The sequence below is a fragment of the Arachis ipaensis genome, chromosome B5 (genome assembly GCF_059453495.1).
Source record: "Arachis ipaensis isolate K30076 ecotype BB chromosome B5, ASM5945349v1, whole genome shotgun sequence".
NCBI classification, from domain to species: domain Eukaryota; kingdom Viridiplantae; phylum Streptophyta; class Magnoliopsida; order Fabales; family Fabaceae; genus Arachis; species Arachis ipaensis.
This window is the reverse complement of record NC_142440.1, coordinates 148,174,756-148,202,489: the sequence shown is the minus strand read 5'-3', so window position 1 is coordinate 148,202,489 and position 27,734 is coordinate 148,174,756. Positions and strand designations below refer to the sequence as shown.

The 27,734-nt window shown below is 29.3% G+C and overlaps 2 protein-coding genes across 5 annotated transcripts; both read left to right on the top strand.

Annotated features, from left to right (window-relative positions):
- Positions 1 to 5,686: 5,686 nt before the first annotated feature.
- LOC107644383 (uncharacterized) lies at positions 5,687 to 15,981 on the top strand. Of its 2 annotated transcripts, none has more exons than XM_088489108.1 (3): positions 5,687 to 6,482; positions 7,259 to 7,444; positions 15,348 to 15,981. In XM_088489108.1, exons 1-3 carry the CDS (start codon positions 5,982 to 5,984, stop codon positions 15,624 to 15,626), a joined length of 966 nt encoding a protein of 321 aa, XP_088345234.1. In that variant the 5' UTR covers positions 5,687 to 5,981; the 3' UTR covers positions 15,627 to 15,981. The 2 variants fall into 2 exon arrangements, with proteins under 2 accessions (XP_088345234.1, XP_016203706.1); XM_016348220.3 differs by lacking the exon at positions 15,348 to 15,981 and adding an exon at positions 7,552 to 8,232 and having other exon boundaries at positions 5,702 to 6,482.
- A 5,093-nt stretch (positions 15,982 to 21,074) lies between these two features.
- Positions 21,075 to 23,918, top strand: LOC107642128 (uncharacterized). 3 transcript variants are annotated; one of them, XM_021102958.2, is made up of 3 exons: positions 21,075 to 21,572; positions 22,855 to 22,891; positions 23,772 to 23,918. In XM_021102958.2, the coding sequence occupies exons 1-3, from the start codon at positions 21,075 to 21,077 to the stop codon at positions 23,783 to 23,785; spliced, it is 549 nt and encodes a 182-aa protein (XP_020958617.2). In that variant the 3' UTR covers positions 23,786 to 23,918. The 3 variants fall into 3 exon arrangements, 1 of the variants encoding a protein (XP_020958617.2); XR_002347437.2 differs by lacking the exon at positions 21,075 to 21,572 and adding an exon at positions 22,364 to 22,455; XR_015883736.1 differs by lacking the exons at positions 21,075 to 21,572; positions 23,772 to 23,918 and adding exons at positions 22,364 to 22,455; positions 23,303 to 23,764.
- Positions 23,919 to 27,734: the final 3,816 nt, after the last annotated feature.

Sequence of the window (27,734 nt, the reverse complement as noted above, 5' to 3'; positions counted from 1 at the left end):
TTGTCTGTGGTATTCCGAGTAGGACTCTGGGATTGAATGACTATGACGAACTTCAAACTCGCGAGTGCTGGGCGTAGTGACAGACGCAAAAGGAGGGTGAATCCTATTCCAGCATGATCGAAAACCTCAGATGATTAGCCGTGCTGTGACAGAACATTTAGACCATTTTCACAAGAGGATGGAACGCAACCATTGACAACGGTGATGCCTCCAGATGATTAGCCATGCAGTGACAACGCATCGGACCATTTTCCAGAGAGGATCAAAAGTAGCCATTGACAACGGTGATGTCCTTACATAAAGCCAGCCATGGAAAGGAGTAGGATTGATTGGATGAAGACAGTAGGAAAGCAGAGGTTCAGAGGAACGAAAGCATCTCTATGCGCTTATCTGAAATTCTCACCAATGATTTACATAAGTATTTCTATCCTTATTTTATTATTTATTTTCGAAAACTCCATAATCAATTATTATCCGCCTGACTGAGATCTACAAGATGACCATAGCTTGCTTCATACCGACAATCTCCGTGGGATCGACCCTTACTCACGTAAGGTTTATTACTTGGACGACCCAGTGCACTTGCTGGTTAGTTGTATCGAAGTTGTGAATGAAAAACAATTTATTCAGACGTGCGTACAGAGTTTTTGGCGTCGTTGCCTGAGATCACAATTTCGTGCACCATCTTTCCAGGGCCCTCCTTTTACTGGTAAAGTCTGATTTGCTAACATTACATTAGGATGCAATTTGTTGCTCGAGCAAACAATCTTTTTCCACAGTGGGCATTCCTCCTTTGAAAACCGCCACCACCACTTAAACAAAAGGGCCGTGTTCCTAAGAACTGCATCCCCAACTCCCAAACCCCCAGCCTTCTTCGGGGCCTGTACCACATCCCACTTAACTAAAGGGATACCATAGTTACTGTCCTCCTTACACCACATAAAGCTCCTCTGTAACGCAATTAGCTTGTCGGCCACCGCCTTCGGCATCTTGTACAGACTTAAGTAAGGTAGCGTTTGTTTTGAGGTACTGAGACAGAGACTGAAAGACTGAGACTCAGTATCGTGTTTGTTAGTTCAGAGACTGGTACTAAAATTTCTGTCTCTGTCTCTAAAATTTCGGTATTTCAGTACCTCCAAAAAGTAGGGACACAGGGGACTGAAATTTTTAGAGATGGAGACTGAAACTTTAATAACATTTTTTACCTAAAATACTTTCATTTCAATTAATTAATTCCAATTTTACCCTTTGTGTAAATTAAATTAGAGTTTTATTCTTGTTTTAATTCCTGTCTCCCATTTTGCACCAAACAGAATACTAAAATTTATTTCAATCCCTTTCTCTTAGTCTCTGTCTCTCAGTCTCAGTCTTTCTGTCTCTGTCTCTCCACCAAACGCTACCTAATAGATTGGTAGGCTGTTCAAAACCGATTTGATGAGGACTAGCTTACTTGCTTTGTTCAGGACCTTTGCTTTTCATAAGCTGAGTTTCTCTTCCACCTTATCTATGATTGGTTTCCAAGTCTTCACCAGGCGCGGATTTGCTCCTAACGGAACCCCGAGGTACCTCACAGGTAAGTCCGCTTGATTGCACCCTAGTAAGCCACACACCTGATCTACCCATTCCTGCTCACAATTCACCAGAATCATATTCGATTTATCAAAATTGATGCTCAGCCCAGACATTAGCTCAAAGCACCGCAACAGTCTCTTATAATTTACAATCGTCTCAGTCTCTGGAGGACAAAATAAAATAGTATCATCTGTAAATTGTAGATGTGACAATTCGATGCGATCTCCCTTGACCAGTAGCGGAGCGATTCGCCCGTTCTTGACAGCTTTCCCCAACATCCTATGCAAAACATCGACCACAAGCACAAACAGAAGGGGAGACAGAGGATCCCCTTGTCTTAGGCCCCTCTCCATGTTGAACGGCTTGGAAGGCGACCCGTTGACCAGGACTGACATAGTAGCCGTACTGACACACTCCTTCACCCACGTCCTCCATCTATGGCGGAACCCCATTTTCTGAAACACACTATCCACAAAACTCCATCTAACCCTATCATAAACTTTTTCCTTTATTGTATTGTGGAGTTTTTCTTGAAAAAAGACGAAGATTAGCGTGCACAAATGCTAAAATTTCTGCATGTTTATGTTTCAGCTTATTTTTTTTAGGGAATAGATAAAAGAATAAGTGTTCCAATTCTTTTCACACCAAGAAGATGAAGATGGTTGCCCTAGTAGCCTAAGAGTAATTAATTGGTTGAAGAAGTTTTGCTTTACCACTATAAATTAGCCACCAAAATTTTATATCAACTATGCCTCTATCATTTAAGGAGTTATAATCATCCGTGTCTGGGTCGTGTTCGGACAGTTTTTTTTTGTTTTTTAGATGGGACACGTTTGGACACAGGAGACACGCATGTTATTTATATATTTTATTTTTCAGTGATATGTCAGTTATTTGATCATCTATGTGATCACCAAGCAACCGAATACATAATTTATTCTCTAATTTATAAAATTTAACAAAAACATTGGTAAATATATTGGTTTCGCATTTATTTATATATTTTATTTATTTATGTTATATTTGTAATTATTATTATATCTATTTTTATCAATATATTTTTTAAAAAAATATCGTTAGTATTAGCACATTGTGTATTAAATAAATTAAATGATAGAAACACGTAACTATTTTCTTTTTCAGTTAAAATTAAGTAAAATACTGTAATTTATACTTGCAATATCAACATATTAATAGTAAAATGAAAAAAAAATGTCATATTATATCAAAAAAAATTTTAAATCATAATTGTAATTTATGGTTGAAATCATAATTTAAATATTTTAAATGGGATAATTTCATTTAAAGAATTCATAATTCAAACATAATTTTTATACACTTAATAGCTACATTCGAGTTAATACATTTAATATTATATTTAAAAAAACACGAACAATACACATCATATTATTAATTAATTAATTAAATTATTACAATTCAAATTAATTTTAATAGAATAATTTAAAATTATAATTTCAGTTTTATCACGTGCATGTCACGGATTATTACACTTGTATAGACCAAGAGTACGCTAAGAGTACGCTCGTTATGGAATAATATTCTAATAAATTACATTGATTTTTTTCTAATTCTCTTTAATATTTTCCTGGTTTTATTCCATAATTATAATATTCTAATAATATATATAGTCAACTGCCTGGTCTTAAAGGTAGTTCCACCTACCCAATCCTCGGAGTCGTTTCACCAACCCACTCATCCTCTTCGTCCAACACTGAATCATCATCGAATACTAAATCCTCATCGATCATCAAGGTGATTTTTAGAGACACTACATTTAGAAGAGGAGAAATTCATTTTGATATGTGAAGAGAATCAGATCTCTGTGATTTAGTTAGTAATATAAATGAGTTGTTCGAAACTGTTAAATCTCGTCCCCATTACTTGAAGCTGGCAGAAAGGGAAATTTGTTGGTATCAGCTGGGCAAGTATATAAGTTGTATTGGGATCCAACCACCAAGTTTTTTAGCTTTGTTGAAACTGTCGAGGAACTTGTAATTGAACATCAACAATGAATGTAATTAGTTAGTCAATAAAACCCTAAATAATGGAAGGGTTAAAGATGTAATATATTAAAAGTCAATAAAACTTAGAATTTAAATGGTCATTACATTGCTGATTGTTACTGGTCTTTCCTGTCATATCTGAACACCTATCTTGTTTGTGAAATAGGCAAAACTATTGTGTAACATATTTGCAATTTGTAATGTCAATTCGTTCAGAATTTTGAGTTTCTAAAATCTAACTCTGCTCTGATACCATGTTACCATCTTATAAAGAGTTTAGGAAAGAAACGAAAAATTATTTTAAAAAGTATTATTTTATTATTCATATTTTTTTCATCTGTGATTACAAAGTTCTTATGAATATATAGACCAAGAGTACGCTAAGAGTACGCTCGTTATGGAATAATATCCTAATAAATTACATTGATTTTTTTTCTAATTCTCTTTAATATTTTCCTGATTTTGTTCCATAATTATAATATTCTAATAGTATATTCCGCGGCTGAAATGGTCAACCGTCTGGTCTCAGAGGTAGTTCTACCTACTCAATCCTCGGAGTCGAAGCCAGTTTCACCAATCCACTCATCCCCTCGTCCAACATTGAATCATCGTCGAACACTAAATCCTCATCGATCATCAGGGTGATTTTTAGAGACACTACATTTGGAAGAGGAGAAATTCATTTTGATATGTCAAGAGAATCAGATCTCTGTGATTTAGTTAGTAATATAGATGAGTTGTTCGAAACTGTTAAATCCCGTCCCCCATTGCTTGAAGCTGCCAGAAAGGAAAATTTGTTGGTATCAGTTAGGGCTAAAATATTTGGATATGGAAGTAAAATAAGTGTTATATCTTAACGTGATAATTTTTGGTATTTTTTAAAACTATGGGAGGTACATAAATCGAACTCTCTAATTTATGTTTAAAAAAGTGTCCGATTTGTGTTGAAAAAATTAAAAAAAATTGGAGTACACAAATCGGATGTACTCCAAATTTTTTTAATTTTTTCAACACAAATCGGACTGTCCGAGTACAGAAATCAGACGGTCCGATTTCTGTACCTCTTAAAAATCGAACGGTCCGATTTGTACTCCGTACATTAAATCATCCTACATTTTAGAAAAATACCACAATAAATCACAATTTAGAAAAACACCATTGTTAATCCAATATTAAAAATAAAAAAGTGTCAGTTGATGAACTATTTTTTTTGTATGTTGTGTCCAAAATATATTCAACACGCTAACACGACAACTAAACAAAGTATCCACTTTATAGCATTTAATACTATTAAAAATATCAAAATCTTTTAGTTTTTTATACAAAACTTCCATTTTTAACATGTACGGATTCTATAGGTAAAAAAATTTTAATGAACAAATATTTTTTGTTTTTTTTTTTAAATATTAAAAATATAAAAGAATTTTCTTAAAAAATATTAAAAATATAAATAATTTTGTCTTCCAAAACAGGAAACTTTTACTTTTATTCTTATAATTGCAAATCAAATATGAACACAAAAATATACTTCCTAATCAATTATATTACATGAATACAAAAAACAATCATTCATTCCTAATGGTATAAAAAAATATATATTTAGTGTTTGCAAAAAACATTAATTATTCTATTATGTCATATTTAATTACATTATTTTTAAATATTAACTCTTCATTTAAAATATAAATTTAATTTTGATATAATAAATTAATTTTACACATGCATCCAATTACATAATGTCATATCAGAAAAAAAAATTATCGCATAAATGATCATCCAAAAAAAAAATATAATTGCAGAACTATATAAAAAAACAAATTACTTACATGCATCAAATTAAACTCTTAAAAAATATATGATAATTAATTTTTAGTATTAATAAAATATTTCTACCAATAAACAAATTTTTGTGTATGTTCTTTTTGTATTTCTGCCAGACGAAGGGAAAAAAAAAGAAAAGAAAAAGAAAAGTAACATTTTGTGTATCTGAATAGTGAATTCTGAAACCTGTGTTAGAACTTTGGAAGGTAGAGTGGTAGATTACACTCTCCCTAAACTGTAAATCACCAACTAAATATCTAACTCTCTGTGACTCTGTCCTTCTCACTTCTCATTACTTTTCTTCTCACCATCGTTATCACTCACTCTCACTTCACTCTTCACACTTATTTCCACGCTCACACCTAAAAAACCGTCTTTTTCCGTTTTTCACTCTCTCACTCATCTCAATACCCTCCTCACTCCCCTCTCCACTCTCACAATTTCTCAAAATTCTGCATCCCAAAATTAAAGCTCCGATCTTTCTCATCTGGGCACCATTAAAGTTTTCATCTTTCTGAATTTACTCATCTGGTTCTTCTTCTTCTGCTGAATTCCAGTTTCAACATGATTCGCTCCAACAGCAACAATATGCACGCCAACACCGATTCCGATGTAACAAGCTACGACCCATCAACGCCAAGATCACCAAAACGCGCCGTTTACTACGTTCAGAGTCCTTCAAGGGACTCACACGACGATGGTGACAAATCTTCAACCAACCATGCCACAACGCCAGCATATAACAGTCCCACTGATTCACCTTCACACCACTCCTATGGCCACCATTCCAGGGAATCCTCTGCAAGCAGGGTTTCTGGCTCTTACAACTCTTCTTGGGGGAGGCGATGGAACAGGAAGCGTGGAAGTGGCTATAATAAAGGGTGGCCTGAGGGCAAGGTGATTGAAGAAGAAGGGTATTATGGTGATTTCCACAGCGGGAATGAAGGGCTTGCTAGGAGGACTCAGGTGTTCTTTGCTGTGGTTGGATTTGTTGTGATCTTCAGTGTTTTCTGTTTGATCCTTTGGGGTGCTAGCAGACCTTATAAACCAAAGATCATTGTTAAGGTACATTAAATTATTGTTGTGTTGGGACACATCGATTTTTTTAATTTAAGAAATTGCCACTTGTGTCATTTTTTTATTTAATAATGAGTGAATATTCATATTAGTACTTTTTCTAGATTTTGGACATGATTTCGGTTTGTCAGAGTTTAATATAAAGATTGTAACCTCAATTTGGTCTTTCAGTGTTTAAAATAAACATTGATTTAGTTCCATGGATTTGGTTGTGTTCAAATTGATGGTCATTTTATAACATGTAAAGAATCTCCGAAGGACTTATTGCATTTCTTTTTGAAGTAGCAAATTGAATCTTGACTCTGAAATAAATGAAATGGTGAATTCTTTGATGGTATATAATAGTAGTTTTTATTTAGTTTTTTATATGGTTAGCAGTAAATAATTGTAATGTATTTGAGATTGTAAGTCCACATAGATTTAGCTGTTCTTGTGTGCTGTGATTTGAGCTGAGGAGCATGATATATAGTTAAGGTCATGTTAGGCAACCATTATCAAAATTAAAATAAAAATAAATTATAGGACGGTGTATAAACTTTTTAGATTGGGTTTATGTCCTCTGTGTTTATGCACTCTGCACATTTTGATTAGACAGGACAAAGATTGTTTCACTCACTGATGATGATGGCAATAAGGATTTTCTTGCATGTTGGTTATTGTAATCCTGTGCCATGTGAAGTTTGAAAGTCCCTTTTTGTTACAAGAATAGGTGTCTACTACCATGCTTTCAATACTCATCTCTTTTTCTTTTCATATTCTGCCAGAGTTTGATAGTACATAACTTCAACATTGGAGGAGGAGCAGACCTCACAGGAGTCCTGACCAAGATGCTAACAGTAAATTGTTCATTCAAAATGACAGTGCATAACCCTGCAACGATTTTCGGCATTCATGTTAGTTCCAAGTCAGCAAACCTCATGTATTCTGAGATTTCAGTTGCAACTGGAGAGGTAAGAACCCTTTTAACACTAATCTTTGACATAGAAGGATATGTTATGTTATCGTTGACCAACATTTTTAGATGTTTAATTCCATATTCGCCTGTATCTTGCTGCAGTTGAAGAAATACTATCAGCAGCGAAAGAGTCGGCGGACTGTGTATATGAATATGAAAGGAGACAAGGTTCCTCTATATGGAGCTGGAGCAAGCTTATCCGATTCAGCCGTTGACCGAAAAATACCAATGCGGCTTGTCTTTGAGGTTAAATCAAAAGGGAATGTTGTTGGGAAGTTGGTGAAATCTAAACATAGACAACAGATTTCTTGCTCGGTTGTTCTTGATTCTGAAAGCAACAAACCTTTCATACTTAAAGAGAATGCATGTTCATACTCATGAGAGGTTTTGATCCAGCAGCAGCAGCAATAACTGGTTTCTTGTGTTTCATCATAGTCCATTTCATTTCATTCCATTCAGCGGGCTTGGGTTTTCCCATCAGATAGGTATAGGTGTGAAAGATACAAATTGTGCTTGGTTAAGCTTATTGAGTTCAAGTAGCATGTAATAGAAATATGTGAAAAAATGGTGGTTTTTCTAGAATAATCAAGGGCTAAAATTTTCAAACTACTTACAAAGTTTAAGAAGTATAATTTTTGGGGGAATGAAGAACTCCTATTTTATTTCTTTTTTAATGTAATTTCTGCTGTTGGTATTGGCTGGTTTTGCCATCTGGCTAAGATTTTCTGAAAATAATGCTTATGAACCTAGAATAATTCTGTTTTACCGTGCAAAAGTAACCAATAATGTAACGTGACAGTTTTCCATTTCCTTGCAAGTTAAACATAACCCAATATATATTCTTCAGATTGTTATGATAAATATCAATAAATTTGAATAAAGGGCATTGACCAAGCCTAATTTTCTTTCCTTTAATAGTTTTTGGTAATGGGACCCCTAATTTGTGGTGCTGCCCAAACAAGGGGGAAAGCTTGTATTGTATTTGGAATTTCTTATCTGGGCTGGAAAATTTGGGGAATCAGCAAAATGGTCAGATCAGAGAAAGGAATCGCAAGCCCAATTATCTCTCCCACAGATTCCTACCTTCTTGGCTGGTGGTTAGAGTTTATCCATTGTCTCCATTTTCCTCTCAAGCCCATGCTCTCCAATACCTTATCCACGAATCCCCACCTGAAATTGTAATTGGTTTTTGAAAGTCCAATTCTTTCAGTCCATACAGGTTCCATATTACTAATACTTTCTTCTCCCTTCACCCTTCTGACACCTTTATAGCATTTTCCACTAATACATGCCTCCTCCATAATCTTGCTTTTCTTCATAGATTTTGTAATGGCATGAAAAGATTTGGTATTTTTGTCCATTTGAGATACGTACATTGACCTAGACAATTGCTTCTATTCAACTTTTTTCTCTAGTAGTCAGTGGTCCAAATATTTTAAATGGCTCAAAATCTAAAAATTTATATAATTAAATATTATATTATATATTTAGTGACGTTAGTTTCTTTTATTATTTTTAATAAATTTTTTTAACAAATATTATATCAAAATAGAAATTTATAATAAAAATATAATTTTATATTTTAATGTCATTCATAACAAAAAGTATTTTTTTAATATTTTTTATGTATGCTTTTAAAATAAATTAGTAAATATAGTATGCTTCCAAAGTTTTCCTTATTTCAAATATTAAAAAGATATAATTAAAATTTTTTGTTAACACTTATTCTTTTTTTTTTTTTTTTGTACAAAATCGTAAATTTCATCCATCAATAATTAATACTTTAGAGTCTATAATCAAAGAAAAAGTTTTTATATATGATAATCGTTGATGACTGATGAGTCAATTTTACTTGTATACTAAAATCAAAAGTTATTAACTCTTCAATATAATATAGTAACATGTTAACCATAAAATAATATTCAATCCCTATGAAATTATTTTAGATTGAAAAATGAGGTTTAAAATGTTAAAACAAATTAAGATTTAATCCATAAAAGTTAACATTTGAATAATAATAAAGATTAATATTTTTAATATAAAAAATGATTAATTAATATTTATTTAAATATAAAAAAATATTAAAAAATATGACCACCTAAATTTTCTATATTAACTAAAATCTTATTATTATTAACAGAAGCGAAAAAATTGAGGACCGTGGCTGCTGTTCAGCCTGTTTTACCTCCTAAACAAGTTTAATCATCCGTGATTCCGTGTCATGCACGTGATAAGATTGAAATTATAATTTTAAGTTGTTATGTTAAATTTCATTTTAATTATAATAATTTAATTAATAAAAGAATAACTTATATGCGTTGTTTTTCTTTTCTTAATATAGTGTTAATTGTATTAACTATAAAATAGTTATTTAATCTACTTTTTTCAATAAATCAGGCATATATACTCAATATGACCATGAATAATCTAGTAATACTCAATATGATTTTATAAGTTCTCCTTTTTCGGTTAAGAATCCAATAACATCTAATTTAAAAAAAAGACGAATTAAAAGCATGAAATTAAAGACAAATAAATGAAACAACATAATAATAATAATAATAATAATAATAATAATAATAATAATAATAATAATAATACAAATTAACTACGCACCAAATAAGTTAGCTTTTTCATTTGTTTGTCTCAATATCAGCATGATCGAGAAAATTGAAATGATTGTCAGGAATGTTACGATCATCGATCGTATTTACTATACGTGACTCCTTTTTAAAGGTTATTCTACACACGTGTAGTCGGAAGATAAATTCCGCTTGATTCCTCAATCAGAAAATTTGAGAAGACATAAACTTTTCCCTCGATCAATTCATTCTCAAACATCTTTGCCAAATAATTCTTCACTGAACAATGGATTTTATCACACTGTAAAACAAATTAAAAACGAAGACTATTAGCACTTACAACTCTATTAAATCGCACTGTGGTTGATTCCTCCAAGAGTTTACTCACAAAATAAAGTTAAAATGTGAACAGTGAATATATATAAACTGGACCTAGCATCACTCGAAGAAATCATGTAGAATAATCAACTTACCTTATCATCCATGAGAACCATTTTTAGATAAGCTGTCTTACTCTTGTCAAATTTGGATGGAACTTTCCATAAGCTTATAATCCTTGCCTTTATTTTCCAAACATTTTCATTACATAATCTACTACAGGTAATACTGTTGATAGAATCATAACTTGTAGTCATTAGGTATGGAAAATAATAAAGAGAAAAAAATACGAATAAGATACGAATTTTGTAAATGAAAAATAATTGAAACAATTGACTATTACGACTTATATATATATATATATATATACACACACATTACAAACGATATGAATTTTTAATGGAGATACTTGATACTAATAGAAAAAAATTATATAAATAAAAATTATTTAATTTCAATTTCAATTTCATATAACAAAACAGTGGTTTTCAAAAATTATGGAATCTTTTTTTGACATATGTATTATGCCATACGTATAAATTATACGGGTTATTATATAAATTCATATATATGCATAACAAAACAGTTTAATATTATATATTTTCTACATTAATTATATGCCAATATTTTGAAAAAAGAGATAAAAGAAGAGATATATAAATATGCATAATATTATTGCTATATATGAAGCAATTTTGTATTGTTTTAATTATAGAGACTTACTATAATTATATAAAATTTAATTTGAGGAAATAATTTTCCTTGCCATAAATAATATACTAAAACTGTTAGTATATTATCTTCTTTATGGTTATTTGAATTTATCAATGATTTTTTCGTGTAAATCGTTATTACCCAATTTTTAATAATTACTTAATATACAAAATTTGAAATTGGAAATTGTTATTACTAATTCAATTAACTGGTTAATTGAGTAATAATTGTCAAATTATTAAGGAGCAAAATCATTGATTTACTCAATTGATTTTCATATATTATTTATATTTCAAGTAATAATTTGAAATTATATTATTTACCCAGTTAATAATACTATTATTAAAAATTATTTTTTGCATTGATTTTTAAATCAATTATTAAATAATTATTTTTGTTAAGATAATTGTTTATAAATTATTTCAAATTATATTTTGTTAAGATATAATTATTTAGATTATTACTCATGACACGGGTATAATTTCATTTTATTCCAGTTAATCAATTATAATTATATGACACGGGTGTAATTTCAATTTTATCTACGGATTATTTTCCGTAACAATATACAACATATTATTTACCGTGATAATTTGATTTGATTGATTTCTAATTATTTACGTACATAAATGATTAAAATATATAACATAAATATCGTAATTATTATAATTCTATGATATAATTATAATTAACATATTTTATCATAATTAAATATTAATTTAATATAATTATAATGAAAATACTTTTCCAAAATAATATAATCTACTATTATTCATCCACTAATTATTTGGCAATAAACCTTAATATGATTTTTTACATTTTCGCTATGGGAAATAACTACTTAGATATACCAAATAATATGTAACATGTTACTACTTGTATAAGTTAAGGCACAAAGACAGGATTTAATTAAGGTGATTGAAACTTTCACCAAATAGAATATGACCTCAATCGAATAAAAAATGGTACTCGATTTTACATTAATTATCTAGTCGAAGAAATAACATACTCATTCATTATTCATGTTTCATTATATTTTTTAAATAATATATAGAAAACATATATTCTGTGTATAAAAATGTAACTATTAGTAATTTTATTAATAAATATTTTTTTAAACTATTACTAATTTCAATTTTAATAGAAAATATAAGGAAATAATTTCGCTTGCCATAAATAATATACTAAAACTGTTAGTATATTATCTTCTATATGGTTAATTGAATTTATCAATGATTTTCCCGTGTAAATCGTTGTTACCCAATTTTTAAAAACTACTTAATATACAAAACTTGAAATTGGAAATTGTTATTACTAATTCAATTAACTGGTTAATTGAGTAATAATTGTCAAATTATTAAGGTGCAAAATCATTGATTTACTCAATAAATTTCCATATATTATTTATATTTCAAGTAATAATTTAAAATTATATTATTTACCCAGTTAATAATACTATTATTAATAATTATTTTTTGCATTGTTTTTTAAATCAATTATTAAATAATTATTTTTGTTAAGATAATTGTTTATAAATTATTTCAAAGTATATTTTGTTAAGATATAATTATTTATATTATTACTCATGGCACGGGTATAATTTTATTTTATACCAATTAATCAATTATAATTATATGACACGGTGTAATTTCAATTTTATCCACCGATTATTGGCAAATAAATTTTATTTCAATTATAAATAAAATATGTTTCTATTGGCAAAAAATTGTCTTTAGGTCAACGATTTAATATATGTGTAGATTCATTTTTTGTCAAATATAATGAAAATACAAATAAAGAAATAAAGGATGAAAATAAACTTAATAATATCTGACACTACTTCATTTTATTAAATTATTTAAAAATAGCACATCCACAAAAAATAATCGTAATATATAAATTGAGGCAATAATTTAAAATTCTATAATTATAATTTAATCAAATACTAATAGTAAAACCAAATTACATAAACAATATTGAACCTATTCTAGTCTTTAGTCACCTATAGTATAGAATCATTCTTGTAACAACAACCAACTGAAATAACATCGTAAGTTTCAATATTTAGAATTCGTGCAAAATCAGACCATTCTCTTGTTAGATAAGCTTCATCATCCGCTATCCGTGCAATGCGGCAAGGTATAAAATTGCCACACCGAGAAACCAAACTAACTCTTATTCCTCTCAATGGCATTGCATGCATGCAAGCAAAAGAAAGCTGGTAATTTCTGAAAAAAATCAAAATATGTTAAAAAATTATTCTAATAATGAACAACTTAAACTAAGAAAATTTAAATATATTACCAATCATTGAAATTGCATATCTGAATTTGTCACGAATTTAGCAAAACTGAACTGAAACTGAGGGAATTTAATTTCATTATGTGCTCCACTTCGAAAATTTTCGGACAAACGTAAAAAGCATGGAGGGGATGGAACTTAAACTTGCCCTATAAAGTTCCGTGGATGCAATTCTTCAATCAAAAATTGAGCTCCTCCTAAGAAATCTAACTTTAACCACATTCCATTGGGTTGGTCATAATAGGTGAGTAGATCCAACCATCCTTCGATAAAGTAGAGACTATTGCCTCTTCTTTGAACGCTTACATCCATGTAGTTGGAACCCGAATCAGTGAAGACAACTCGATGATGTATTTCATGGATGTGATGCATTGTAAATGATTGTGGCAAATTAAAAGACAATCGAACTGGAACATTAGACGATAAGAATAACTTAAAGTAACAACAAATAAAAAATTATCAAAAGAATAATATAATAGAATGAGTATATGAAAAATATTATAAAAAATTATAAATTGTACCTTAAAAGGATCAACTTCAATAAAAAATGAAGAATACATTCTTATTCTATGAAGTAGTAAAAAAAAAACACTAAATATAAAATTATGAATTGACTCTCAAATTTAGATTCATGTACCACAGGAAAACACTATATATAGACTTTAGTAAAATAAAAATAAAAATGTAAATTACCTATTATTAAGATATTTTTTTAATAATGCATTAAATTTTGATTTAATACAATTATAATGAAGATGTGTTTCTAAATTAGTATAATTATATATTATTCATTAAATATTAATTATAATATAATTATATTAAAGATATTTTTTATAAAATAATTTAGAAAAATTATTTGATATACGTGAATCGGATAACAAAGATTTTTTATTATTATTATTACTATTATTGATATTATTATTATCATTAAAATTATTAAAAGTATTTTTAATTGATAATTAATAAGTAGTTTAATAGTGCATTAAATATTGATTTGATATAATTATAATGAAGATATGTTGCTAAATTAGTATAATTATATATTATTCATTTAGTATTAATTATAATATAATTACAATAAAATAATTTAGAATAGAAAAAATTTTTTATTCGTTTTGGAGGGAAAACGGAGGCATGAGAGATCGACACGTCATCTTTAGTAGCCGGGAGAAAACCCAATTTTAGTATATTAAGTAAATTTCCTAATCAAAATTTCACTGCCGCTAGGTGGAATATAATAATGTTTGTACCAATTAATAGTTCGGTAATATTAGAGAGAAAAAATTAAAAAATTAAAAAATAATAAAATAAATTTTAATGATTTTTAGTTAGTTTTTTATCAAATATTTTTATTAATAGTTACAGTTTTCAGACATAATATATAATAGGAAATAATTTCTCAAAATAGTAAAAATTATCATAACAATTGTTCTCTATATATGAATCATTTAAATATATAAGTTTATACAAATCATTTATATTCACATATTCTGTCTGTTTTTTCTTCTTCTCTTTTTTTTTCTCCTGACACTTCGTCTTCTCTTTTTTTTTTTTTGTTATTTTTCTCTTTCCTTATCTTCGTCACCAACACCACCACCTCCTCCTCCTCCTCCTTTTTTCGTTGAATTTTTTTCTCTTCTTTCTTTTTCCTCCTTCTCCTTCATCATCTTCATCATCATGATCATTATTGTTATAGCATCGTCATCATCTTCTTATATATATCGTTGTTATTGTCGTTATTGTTATCGTTATCGTAGAAATTTTGCTATATTAATGACGTTGTCTTATTCAAAATTTTTGCCATAAAATCTTCTCAATTTGTGTAGTTACAGCAAATTTTAGAAAAAAATTAAGACATTTAGGTGTATTTGTTTAAGACATTCTTAGATGTTTAATTCCATATTCACTTGTATCTTGCTGCAGTTGAAGAAATACTATCAGCAGCGAAAGAGTCGACGAACGGTGTATATGAACATGAAAGGAGACAAGGTTCCTCTATATGGAGCTGGGGCAAGCTTATCTGATTCAGCCGGCAACCGAAAAATACCAATGCGGTTTGTCTTTGAGGTTAAATCAAAAGGGAATGTTGTTGGGAAGTTGGTGAAATCTAGGCATAGACAACAGATTTCTTGCTCGGTTGTTCTTGATTCTGAAAGCAGCAAACTTTTCATACTTAAAGAGAATGCATGTTCATACTCATGAGAGGTTTTGATCCAGCAACAGCAACAATAACTGGTTCCTTGTGTTTCAGATGGCTTGAGTTTTCCATCCGATAACTAAACGTGTGAAAAGTTACAAATTGTGCTTGCCTGGTTAAGCTTATTGAGTTTAAGTAGCTTGTAGTAAAAATCTGTGTAAAAATGGTAATTTTTTCTAGAATAATCAAGGCCTAAAATTTTCATACTAGTTGCAAAGTTTAAGAAGTATCATTTTTGGGTGTATGAAGAACTCCTATTATTTCTTTTAAACGTAATTTCTGCTATTGGTATTGGTTTTGCTATCTGACTCAGATATTCTGGAAATAATGCTATAAACTTGGAATAATTTTGTTCTCCAATTCATCGACTTTAATTATTTGCCATTCCAAACATTCTACAAGTCTTTTTAAGTATCAACACGCTACCGGGCAAAAGCAAGCAATAATGCAATGACAATTTTTTCTTTCATTATAGGTGATGATTATTGTCACGGTTTTGGATATGGATATATTCCAACATTATTATGTCAGCACTTGTACTTACTCAATTTCTCAAGTTAAGAACACGAGAAAAGCACTTGAGAAAAGAAATTTTTGTAAAAAAAATATTTTATTATTTAAGTATTTGTTACAAATGACTCATTCAAATTCTAACTATCAATTCCTATTTATAGATATCCATCTCCTTAATAGACGTGTGATTAAATCTAATCAACGGTCCAAATCGAGTGTCTAAAAATTTCATTATAAATATCTAACCTATCATATTTTTTTAAATATTTTTAGATTATTATACACTACTCTTCATATTTCTACATATATTCATATTCTTCTAAAATAGTTTATTACCTTCTAGAGTCTTTTAAGGATATTTTAGAGTATTCTGAAATCATCCGGAACATTTTCAAACACTCTTAAATACTATACAAATATGTTAAATGTCTTAAAATTTATCTTAATATCATGCTACCTAAACTTTGATACTTAAATTAGTTAAAGTCAATATTTAATTTAAATAATATAAAAATAAATAATTTTAAATATTAAAAACTTAACTTAAGAAAAAGTTAGACTAATTCGACACAAAAATAGCCTGCACCAAAAAATCGGCCTTTATTATGACCCAATTTTCTTCGGATTGTTATGATAAATATGAAGAAATTTTGGTAAAGGGCATTGGGCAAGCCTTTTTTTTGTCATGGGGACCCGAAATTATTGGCCCTGTCCATACAAAGTGGAAAACTTGTATTATATTCTGAATTTCTTATCTGGACTGAAATATTCGGAGAATCAGCATCACCTAAAATTGTCAGACCAGAGAAACGGAATATCGGAGCCCAATCCAAAACTCCTGCCTCCCTGGCTGGTGGTTGGAGTTTATGTTATTTAATAGCCCAAAACAATCAACAAAAAAAGGTGGAGACCAATTTGTAACTCCAAAGTCCAAACCTAACTCCCTAACCTTACACACGGCTCTGGCCCTGTGTATGTGTGTGTGAATTATTTTTGAGTTGCACAATTGGAGGTCATAACTAGTCTACTAGGGTTCTGCCGTGAGGAAGGGGTTAACGTCTTTTTGGTTAGATACCACTTGACTGCCACATCATGATTCATGAGCGGTGATTTTGTGAGGGAAAGGGCCTCAGGTCCTCACGCTCCAAGAGAAACATCCAGATACATCTAGAGAATAAAGTGAAAATATATTTTTTCTAAGAACAAAAAGAAAATCTAAATAAAATTAGAGTTAAGCGTGTGCCGATTTTACTATAAAAATAACATAACGGCTAGGCCCCTTTTCATAATAATTAGAGTTAAGCGTATGGAGATTTTACTATAAAATTTTTTTGACATAACGGCTGGGCCCCGTTTTATAATCGAAAAATGACTTAATAAAATTCGCCAATTAGCCGATGACAAGAAACGGTCGTTAATTGGCTGAAAGTATAATTAGTACGGAATTAGCGATTAATATTACGAAGATGAAATATATTTATGTTACCAAGAGAATACATGACCACATGAGTTTAACTAGAGTTTATTAAATGCCTATATGTTTTTTTGGTTGCCGAATGCGTAAAATTTTAATTAGAACATATTAAAGAGCAATACTTTTAATATAAAAAGTTATTAATTAATACTAGTTTAAATATAAGACAAAATTTTAAAAATATGAACCACCTAAATAAATTTCTATTAACTAAAATTATTAACAAAACCAGAAAACTTGTGAGGACTGTGGGCGCTGTTCTATCTATCTCCTACACTCCTAGTCCGAATTTTACTGCTGCTACATGATCTTAATAAAATATAATAACATAGGTCTTATTCTGTTGAGAATGAATTGACAAGTAGTCATGTACAGAAAAAAACGAATTAACTATTAAGACTTACTCTATATTGTTGGGGAAATTCAACAAAAAGGTAAACAAGAACTTGTTTAACAGTAGAAATATTAAAAATAATCTTTTCACTATCTGTGTGATTAAATAAATAATACCAAAAATATTTTAAATAGTAAATATAATAGTAGAAATTAAATAATCAGATATCAGAATTTTAACATGAAAAAACTTTTAAAAAAGAGACAAAAAAATTTACGAAACTTAGTCTAAAAAAGTCTTTCACTATCAGCATAAATTTTTTACAAAAATAGATATCTCAAATCAGATAAAAACAAAGACAATATAACTAACAAGTTATATTTTAATATTCATCTCTTCACTAAAAATAACATATTAAATTTTCATAAAAAATAAAATAAATTTATTAAGTCAATATAATCAAAGTTGACAATGCTCCTTTCGCTAAACCCTACTGCTTCTTTTCTTTCATTCAAAAAATGAATGAAGCCTTGAATCTCTCTCTCTTTTCCTCGTGGCGGCGATAGCCACTTTCTTTCTTTCTTTATTTCTTTCTCGACAAGTTGTGGGTCTCACTTGAGGTTGGGACCCACCAAAATATATATATTTTTATATAGATCTTAATTTTTCAGATTAAATTGATTGTTGGGCATATCAAACAATTATGTATCCGACCTCAAGAAAAGTGTTTGATTGCGGTTTATTGCTGTTTTCCTTGTTCACTTACATATATAATCCTAGGGGATACAAAGGAATTTTTGTTGCTAATGCAAGAGGGGCAATGCTAGGATCATACCATTCTTAAATAAATGGTGGGTAAATTTTTCTTCCATGGTTGTTGTTGTACACAAAATTAATCAATATTTTGTCAAAATTATAAACTGATTTTACACTGATTATTCCATTCGGTATTTACTTAGGTGCCTTTGGGTTTGTTTTGTATTCTCTTAGCAATTCCATCCACGCAGATACACGTCGAGACTCTTGCCAGGAAGCTTCATAGTATTCTTGAGAGTGGAGGGGAGAAAAGTTTGGCCAAAAAAATTATTATAATTCATGTGAATATTTGCGATTATCGATTAAAAAGTGGGGCTTAAATCATAATTATTTTTTAAAGTAATCTTAGTTGATAGGTGCTTCAAATATTAAGTAATATAAAGAATTTAAGTATTATTTAAAAATTATTAATTTATATTTTTAGAATATTCAATTTAATTTGATTTGTTTATTTAGTTATTAAATTAAATTATATATTTGTGGATTTAGATTTTTTTATTTTAACCTAATAAAAAATTATAAATATCTCCTAAATTATTGTAATCATCATAAAAATTATTAGAGGTGTAAACATCTTTTTTTATGGTTTCGAGATAAATTTATAATGCAAACAAATGAAGTTAAACGAATTCCTCTCTTACATTGAAAAATTGGATAAAAAATTAAGTGATATCTTTTAATTTAATTCTTAAATTATAATTTGCACAAATTAAATTGAAGAATCTATTTTTTATTGTATTAAAAAATTAATTAAATAAAAAATAAAATAATCCTGTTTATATTCAATTTTATTTCAACTCTTTTATTTTTTATTTTTAATCTTAATTCATCTTTTTCTATTTTAATTTTTATCCAATTTTGTTAGGTAAACAATAATTTTTGTAAACAATGTGAACAATGAACTGTAAAATTGACTCAACTTAAAAAAATACTCTACTCCCAGGTTACTTCCTAAACTTTGATAACCATATACACACCTATTGAATCAAACTTTCAGTCATTATTAACGGTCTATAAGTAAATCGAATGAAAAGAAATAACTATCTAATTAAAAATAATGAATATAATTATCTACATACCTATTAAATTAAACATTCAACATATTTATTGACGTTGTTTAGTATTCTTATTATCTACTTATACTTTTCAATTTTTATCTCTAATGTGCAAAAATGATGAATCTCATCAAGAGCCAAGTTACAAAGATGGATTTCCAACATGGGTCAAGCCGGGTGATAAAAACTTGTTGCAGTATTTTGTTCGAATATTTGAACCACCGTATTTATTATTAGATTTTCTTTTTCTTGAAAAGATGACACAAAAGTGGTTGAAGAGAAGGTTTTCGCCTGGCATTATTTTTGTTCTCCAACGTTTGGGATAAATTTTAAAGTTGTCCCTAACATTTCAATCGTCCTATTTAAGTCCCTAACATTTTAAAATTGATTCAATGTTGTCCTGTCGTTAGGGATCCGTTAACAGAATTGACGGCGGGACAAAATTAAGACAATTTTAAAACGTTAGAGACTTAAATAGGGCGAAAATATTAGGAACAAAAAGTGATACATAAAAAAAATTTTAATTTAATTTTATCTTTCAATAATATTAATTTTTTATTGTACATAATATTCAATTATTTTTTAATTACATCTAAATAAATTACACTTAATCACATAATAAATTTATTTTTTTATAATTTTAAAGAAGTATAATATATTAGAGACAAAAGGTATAATTTATATTTTATTGTATATATATTATTTTTTTCTTTTCTCCTAGTTTATATACTAGTTATTCTACAAATATTTTATGATAACTAAAAATCTTTAAGAGTAAAATTATAAAAAAATTAATTTATTTAAAATAAAAGTAATATGATTAAATATAATTTACTTAGATGTGATTAAAAAATAATTGAATATTATGTATAGTAAAAAAATGATATTATTAAAAGATAAAATTAAAATTTATTTTTATGTATCAATTTTTTATTATCAATGTTTTTGTGCTATTTAAATTCTTAACGTTTTAAAATCGTCTCAATTTTGTCCGTCGTCAATTTTATTAATAGATTTCTAATAGCAAAATAACGTTGAGTTAATTTTAAAATATTAAAAACTTAAACAAAGCGATTAAAATATTAGGGACAATTTTGGACTCAGCCCCAAATAGTTCAAAAACATACTTTGCTCTTTTGTTTTTGATTTTTTGAATAACACAAGGCGGTCCCACAGAATATCACACCGGCAATCCCATAACACCCTATAGAAGTCCTTGCATTGGTTCTTTTGACACTTGTGAAGAGTCCGCTACGTACCCATGGTTGGGTACAACGAACGGGATGCTAGCAAGGCCCTTGCGTCCTTAAAACCACGAAAAATCATGGAGGCTTACTGTTTGACAGCCTTAGGTCCCCAACTCGAAGATCCTATTCGAAAGACGCTGAGAAAGACGGATGTGAACCGCGAGACAGCACACCGCGATGCCATCTTTATACCTACAGACGGTGCCAAAGAGAAAATCTTGGCTTACTTGAAGAAGAAAGAAACCAAAATCCTCAAAAATGGGATCCGAGCAAGAGTTTTTGACACCTGCGATCCCTCTATACATTTTGTTTCATCCTTTGCTGTGCTGAACGACGGTAAATACGTCATAACCCATAAGAAAGAGGCTGACCACCATTGGAGTGACTTTGTCCGACAAGCCGGTTTGAAAGAGGAGGAAAATGTTGATATCTGGCCATTTCGCCATGCACCAACCGGAGACCTCGCTTTCGTTTTTGAGAAGCTAGGAAATGAAGATCCATCCAAACCACAGGTCAGTAATTGTTCTATATAATGTGCCCTTGGATCTCATTTTCCTGTTTCATTAATAATTCTCCTTGCTCGCATGAAAGATAAATTCCATTTCGTGTGCATATTTGGATTTTTAAATTATTCATGCGCGTGATATTGTTTAGTGATATTTCGTGTGTATTTTTTGTCTATTTTTCTATAATAATAATAATAACACATGTTAATTTTAATATTATCATTAATACATTTTTTTATTATAATAAATGTATACAAAATTAACTAAAAGCTTAAGTCTTATATTTTTTTCCAAAAGTTTTCTTAATATATAAGCTCAAAGGTTTAATTTGTGGTGGTGATTGCTGGTAGTGGCCACAAATCATCAGAACATTTTATTTATTTTTTATTCTAGCTGAGGGAGAGTTGACTATTCAATCAATATGCTCACTCAATTTTCTGATTCATACGAAAATGATTGTATACGACTGCGGGGAGTATGTAATAAAACGCAGATGTAATTGGGAGATTTATTATATCACCAAGAAAAGAAAGGAAGGGATAAGAAAATTCAAAAGGTGGATTCTTGAATTAAATCATATTTTATTCCTGCTGATGCGGTTGGTGTGCTTATGAAATTTATCCCTTAAGAGTAAGCTGAATGTGTTGTTAGTTGGCTAAGACCGGGTCGATCCTTTTTATGCTGTAATAAATTAAGGACCCAGATATTTGCATCTTTTTAAGCCATTACAATAAATAATAAAAAACGACCATCTCTTAATAATAAATTAATAATTAGTTAGGTCATGTGTGGGGGATTATATATCAATCCGATATACCTTGGCTACCAATATTCTTCCATTCTTAAACTCAATAACAAGCTTCCCCATTGACTCTCATCAGGTCTCCAGGTAAAACTTCTCATCTACTTTGGCATCTTATTTCGAAATTTTCGTCCTTTTTTTTCTTTTGATTATTTGCAAACTGCCAGATGAAGTGATTGCTGACGATTTGTGAGAAGTGAAAGCTTAAATTTTTACCCTGGTTGTCGAATAGATCAGATCTAATTATGCTATGCTCTTCTTCCCCTTAATTATAAATAATTTATTGTTGGATTTCCTGAATAGTAATTAATTGATGCAATGATTTATCATTTATGTTTACCTTATTTATGGTCAATTTAAGGTTTTTGATATTTTTTTAGAAATAATATGTTATATTTTGGGTTTAGAAAATAGATACCTTATATATGCATCAGCAACAGAAAGAGTGATTTTTATTTTATTTACTTTTTATCTTTTGGTAAACAGGACGAATTTGCCGCAGCAACGCTGGTTAATATGTCAAGTGAGTATACAAATAACCTTTTTCATATTTAATTTGATTCATCAATGACTCACTTTTTGTTTTAAATTCAAAAACTAAAACAAAATATATTAATATTTCAAAATAATTGTCTGTGTTTAATATTAAGATGAAATTTAGAAGAGTGCTAGGAGTTAATAATTTTTGTGTTTTGTAACCATCAATTGATCAATAATAGTGTTTTTAATGATGTGAGATTACATCTAATAGTAGGAGATCACTTACTTTTCTTTTGATGGTTAAGTGCTAGCCACTAAACATAAAAATTGTTGGTCCCTAAACTTTCTCTTTATTTATTTAAGAATAATCTTGTTTATTTATACAATTTTAAATACCTATTATCACAATTGATTTTATTATATTTTTTAATATATATATGTTTATTTTTGAAAGGTATTTTAGAGGGGTAATATGATTTGCCTCTAAAAGCATGTGTTTGGGATATCAATACATCAATGATGAGAACATCAACATCATTTTTCGTTAAATCTGTCTTGTAACATCGATATGCTTCAGCCCTAACTTGGTACGGTCTTGTATTATGATTATGAACCACTTTATATGAATATTGATTTATTCCGTATATCAAATTGTGATGTGTGGACTTGAATGGTTTTTTTTTTTCGTTCTAGCTTTGATTGATTGGTTTCATTTATTGCCGCATTGTTAAGGTTTAAGCAGTTACTTCAATTTTCCTTCCTTGTCCATTTTCAATGTTTGCTGTAGCATAATGCTTATTAATTACAAAGGAAAGAAGGTTTAATTGACTATAACTTGTTTTTACTTCTTGTCCATTTTCTAATATTATGCTTTCACTATATTATGCATACATATCTCACCTCAACCTTTTTTGTATTCGCAGACAATGTGCGTTAATTTCTGATTCTGCTGCTCTGTCTGCTCGGAGTTGCTTTTTGAAATAAATAGCATCAATATATAATCTCTACTCAGAGAACAAGAACTATATTTATATGATCAACAACCACCTTGGCTGTTTTTGTTTTTGATATACGCCTTTATGCTGTTGATTTTGTTTAATTTTATTCAGATACATGAAGGATGCATGCATGGATTAATACAATGTTTTTGGCTGGGATACATATTTCATTTCACAAGTAAAACTCAACACTGGATGTGCTTATAAACTATAGTAATTATTTCCCTTTTTTTTCCTTTGCAAGAATGAGACATAGCTGACCATTTTTGCCCTAAATTTAATGAAGTAAACAGTTAGGCTTTGATCTTGTCTACCAGTTATTCATAAAGTCAGTTCCAATTATTGCATTACCATATATAGCATCCTGCCATTAGCCATCCCGAAACAGTGGAACTGACAACGTTTCCTTGTGGGGCGACACTTTTGATTATGGTGCATGTTATGTTATGGTGCCTATATATATTTGCCTAACTTATTAAAATGAGATAAAATTTAATATTTAAATTAAAAAATATAAAAGTAAATAATTTTTTAATATTTAAAACTTACTATAAAGGATAACTTCAGCAATTTCGACACCAAAGTTACAGCCACCATAAAATTGACCTTTGATTATTTAGAAAATAATATTCTTGGAAAATTAAGTATGTCGAAAATTCTTTTTTGAAAAGTAAATTTGGATAAGGAGCCGAGATTCTATCCAAAGAATAATGTCACAAAATTATCAAAATTTATGGGATTTAACCTTCACCTTTAGTCATTAACTCATTTCTTTTAATTTAATAATTAAACAATATACTATATTATAACTTATATTTTTAAATATTGATGATAAAAAAAAATAAATTTTAATGTCCTCTAGTATTTATCTTCTCTAAATTCATAAGAACATGTGATAAATTTTTTTAGGTGAGCTTTTATTTACTGAAAAAAATAAATTTCTTTATTTTTCATACTAAAATTTCACTTTTAATCATGGCATTGTATGTTGTTCTTTTATAGAAGATGAGTGTTCCAAATACGGCTATGTTGTGACTTGTGACCTAAACCAAGTTTGACAAAATTTTTATTTTTTAAAAGAAGTTTATTTAAGTTAGATTTTAAAAAATATGTTTTTAAAAATGGTCGCATTTATATTTAATAAAATAAATTAAAAATAATTTTTAATAAATACACAAAATAACAATTAAATTTGATAAAATAATTTCTAAAGTTTAAAAATACTATATATATATATATATATATATATATATATATATATATATAAGAGCAAGTTAAATTTAAAAATTTATTAATATATAAAATTATATTAGATTTTTTAAATTTAATAAATACAAAATAATTTTAGCCATCCCACTTTAAATATTTTTAAAAATATCTCTATTTTTTAAAAATTACTAGCACAAATACCTTAAAAAGTATGTATTTATGTTTTCAAAAATCTTACTTAAAAAACCAAATACCTTTTCAAAATCTCTTACCGAAAGGCTTGCGGCTTACTTGGAATTAAGGTTGAAGCTAATAGAGCTCCCAAAATGGTCAGCTTTGTGTGTCGACATGGTTTATGTGTTCTACCAACGCGCGATTTTTTTTTCTTTTTAAAAGAAGGAATATTTTACATCCAATTAATTTTGGATACCTTGAGTTTATCTTGCGACATATATACTTCTTTTACTAACTCAAGTATTAGTGCAATTTCAGTGTTGTTTAAATCAAGATTTTGTTTTGAAGACGGAATATTTATTTACATCTAATTAATTTTGGAGAACTTGATTTTATGTCAACATACTTCTTTCTCCAATTAAAGTATAAGTTCAATTTGGATACTAGTTAAATCAAGATTGAAAACTCAACTTGATGTTAGATATTCTATAAAATCAGTAACGTACCTCCGGTTAGTGCCAATAAATTCTTTGATTTAATTTGAAAATTTTTAATTCTTGAATCATAAATTTAGATGGAATCACAATTTCATTAATCGAGTATTACATTCTATGTATTATAATGCAACATCTCCTAATTGAATAAACTCTTCATGTGGTATTTCTGTAGTAATAAGCCCAATGCTTATTCTAGGTCCTTCACTGAATTTTATTTATCATTCTCAATCATGTATGCGTATATATACTAACCAAATGGAAAACAAACAATAATAAGAGTTTTATATCCAAATATGTCATATGATATAACATATATAAGTCATATAAGTGACGTTACAGAACATAAACCCATACTAATTAATAACATGATCCCTAAACAATCCTGGTGGCATGTCTTTTGTCAAAGGATCAGCTATCATCTGTTTAGTACTAATATGCTCTATCTGTACCTCATTAGACCTAACTCGGTCTTTAATGGCTAAGTACTTAATATCGATGTGCTTACTTCGACTACTACTTCTATTATTCTTAGCCATACATACAGAGCTGAATTGTCACAATATATTTTCAATGGTCTAGAGATACAATCCATAATCTTAAAACCAGAGATTAAATTTTTAACCAAACACCTTGTGATGTAGCCTCAAAACAAGCAATAAACTCGGCTTCCATGGTAAAAGTGGCTACAAGTGATTGTTTTGCACTCTTTCAAGATACTGCTCCATCAGCAAGTATAAAGATGTATCATGACGTTGACTTCCTGGAATCAACACATCCCGCCAAGTCTGAATCTGAGTATCCAACAATTTTCAAATTGTCGGTTCGTCTATAATGTAAGCATGAAATCCTTGGTCCCTTGAAGGTACCTTAAGACCTTCTTTGTAGCTCTCCAATGGATAATTCCTGGATTACTTTGATATCTTCCTAACATGCTAACAGCAAAAGTAATGTCAGGTCTTGTACAGACTTGAGCATACATTAGGCTTCCAACGGCTGAAGCATAAGGAATATTTTGTATCTGTTTCTTTTCAAGTTCATTTTGGGACATTGATCTAAGCAGAATTTGTAACCTTTCATAATAGGTGCAACACTTGGTGAACAATTTTGCATTTTAAACCTTTCAAGAACTTTATTAATATAGGCTTCTTGAGATAAACCTAAAATTTCTTTATGTTTATCTCTATGAATCTTTATGCCAATGACATAAGATGCATCATCCATATCTTTCATATCAAAATGTCTAGAGAAAAATTGTTTCACTTCATGTAACAACCCTAAATCATTTGTTGCAAGCAAATATCATCTACATATAAGATGAGAAATATGATCTTACTCCCACTAACCTTGTGATATATACATTGAGCAAAAATATTCTCAATGAACCCAAATGAAGAAACCACATTGTGAAACTTCAAATACCACTATCGGGAAGCCTGCTTAAGACCATGCATTGCTCTCTTAAGCTTGCAAACTAACTCCTTACCAGCACTTGAGATAAACCCTTCGGGTTGTCTCACATAGACCTCTTCTTCCAAATCTCCATTAAGGAAAGCTGTTTTCACATCTATTTGATGAAATTCCATGTCAAAGTGTGCTACCAATGCCATAATGATGCGAAAAGAGTCTTTCTTTGAAACAAGAGAAAAAGTTTTCCTGTAGTCAACTCCTTCCTTTTGAGTAAATTCTTTGGCAACAAGTCGAGCCTTGTAGCGCTCAATATTGCCTAATGAATCCTTCTTGGTCTTAAAGACCCATTTACAGCCAATGGCATTTTCTCCATCAGGCAATTCTACAAGATCCCAAACTTGGTTATCCGCCATAGAATTCATTTCATCCTTCATGGCATCTAGCCAGAAATTAGAATTACGACTTTCCATTGCTTGTGAAAATGTCGTTGGGTCATTGTCATCACAAACATCATAGTCAGACTCAGCAAGATACACTACATAGTCACTAGAAATTGCAGGTTTTCTAATTCTTGTTGATCTTCTTAATGTTGCATCATCAA

What these genes read in the sequence shown, in the direction of transcription:
- LOC107644383 (XM_088489108.1), top strand. Translation starts at nt 5,982, where the DNA reads ATGATTCGCTCCAACAGCAACAATATGCACGCCAACACCGATTCCGAT. An exon ending in AACCAAAGATCATTGTTAAG is followed by an intron (nt 6,483 to 7,258) that starts GTACATTAAATT and finishes ATATTCTGCCAG; the next exon opens with AGTTTGATAGTACATAACTT. An exon ending in TTTCAGTTGCAACTGGAGAG is followed by an intron (nt 7,445 to 15,347) that starts GTAAGAACCCTT and finishes ATCTTGCTGCAG; the next exon opens with TTGAAGAAATACTATCAGCA.
- LOC107642128 (XM_021102958.2), top strand. Translation starts at nt 21,075, where the DNA reads ATGGTTGGGTACAACGAACGGGATGCTAGCAAGGCCCTTGCGTCCTTA. An exon ending in AAGATCCATCCAAACCACAG is followed by an intron (nt 21,573 to 22,854) that starts GTCAGTAATTGT and finishes TTTGGTAAACAG; the next exon opens with GACGAATTTGCCGCAGCAAC.